General features: G+C 58.6%; 1 protein-coding gene across 1 annotated transcript in view; it reads right to left on the bottom strand.

Annotated features, from left to right (window-relative positions):
* LOC104492263 (ras-related GTP-binding protein A) overlaps window positions 1-268 on the bottom strand; it is a gene marked incomplete at its 5' end in the record, with an annotated part of 4,162 nt that extends 3,894 nt beyond the window's left edge. Inside the window, one exon of the mRNA XM_010134789.1 lies at window positions 146-268. Coding sequence (XP_010133091.1) covers window positions 146-268 — 123 coding nt within the window. The remainder of the gene's footprint in view (window positions 1-145) is intronic.
* Between the last annotated feature and the right edge of the window lie 150 nt (window positions 269-418).

Consider the following 418-nt stretch of genomic DNA (forward strand, 5'->3'; position numbering starts at 1 on the left):
GAGCCCTGGAGCCACTTCCAGTATCAGAGAGCCTGGGTCGAGGCAGTGGGACAGATGGCCCCTCTCTTCAGGCAACAACAGCGCTTTCCACGCCGGGAGCCCTGTCCTGGGCCGGGAGCCCCGGCGGCAGAACCGCTGTATTCACCAGGAAAGTGGCTCTCTCGAACAGAAGCACTTCATCCGCCTCGATGATCTGAGCAAAGTTCCTGAGGTTCATCTCCAACTGCTGGACGTTGGGGATCAGCTGATAGACTATACTGGACCAGGCCTGTCGATACAGAAAGACACAACGACGTTGTTAACAGGGGCGCCGGCACTTCTCTGCCTCGTCCTCTTGTGCTCAAGGAGGGAGGATTTGCAGTTCTGGGTGCTGACGGCCTGGGCAAGGCGCAAAGCTTCTCTCCATGTCCAGGTAGCC

Source organism: Buceros rhinoceros, unplaced genomic scaffold (assembly GCF_000710305.1).
Source record: "Buceros rhinoceros silvestris isolate BGI_N320 unplaced genomic scaffold, ASM71030v1 scaffold34864, whole genome shotgun sequence".
Taxonomy (NCBI): domain Eukaryota; kingdom Metazoa; phylum Chordata; class Aves; order Bucerotiformes; family Bucerotidae; genus Buceros; species Buceros rhinoceros.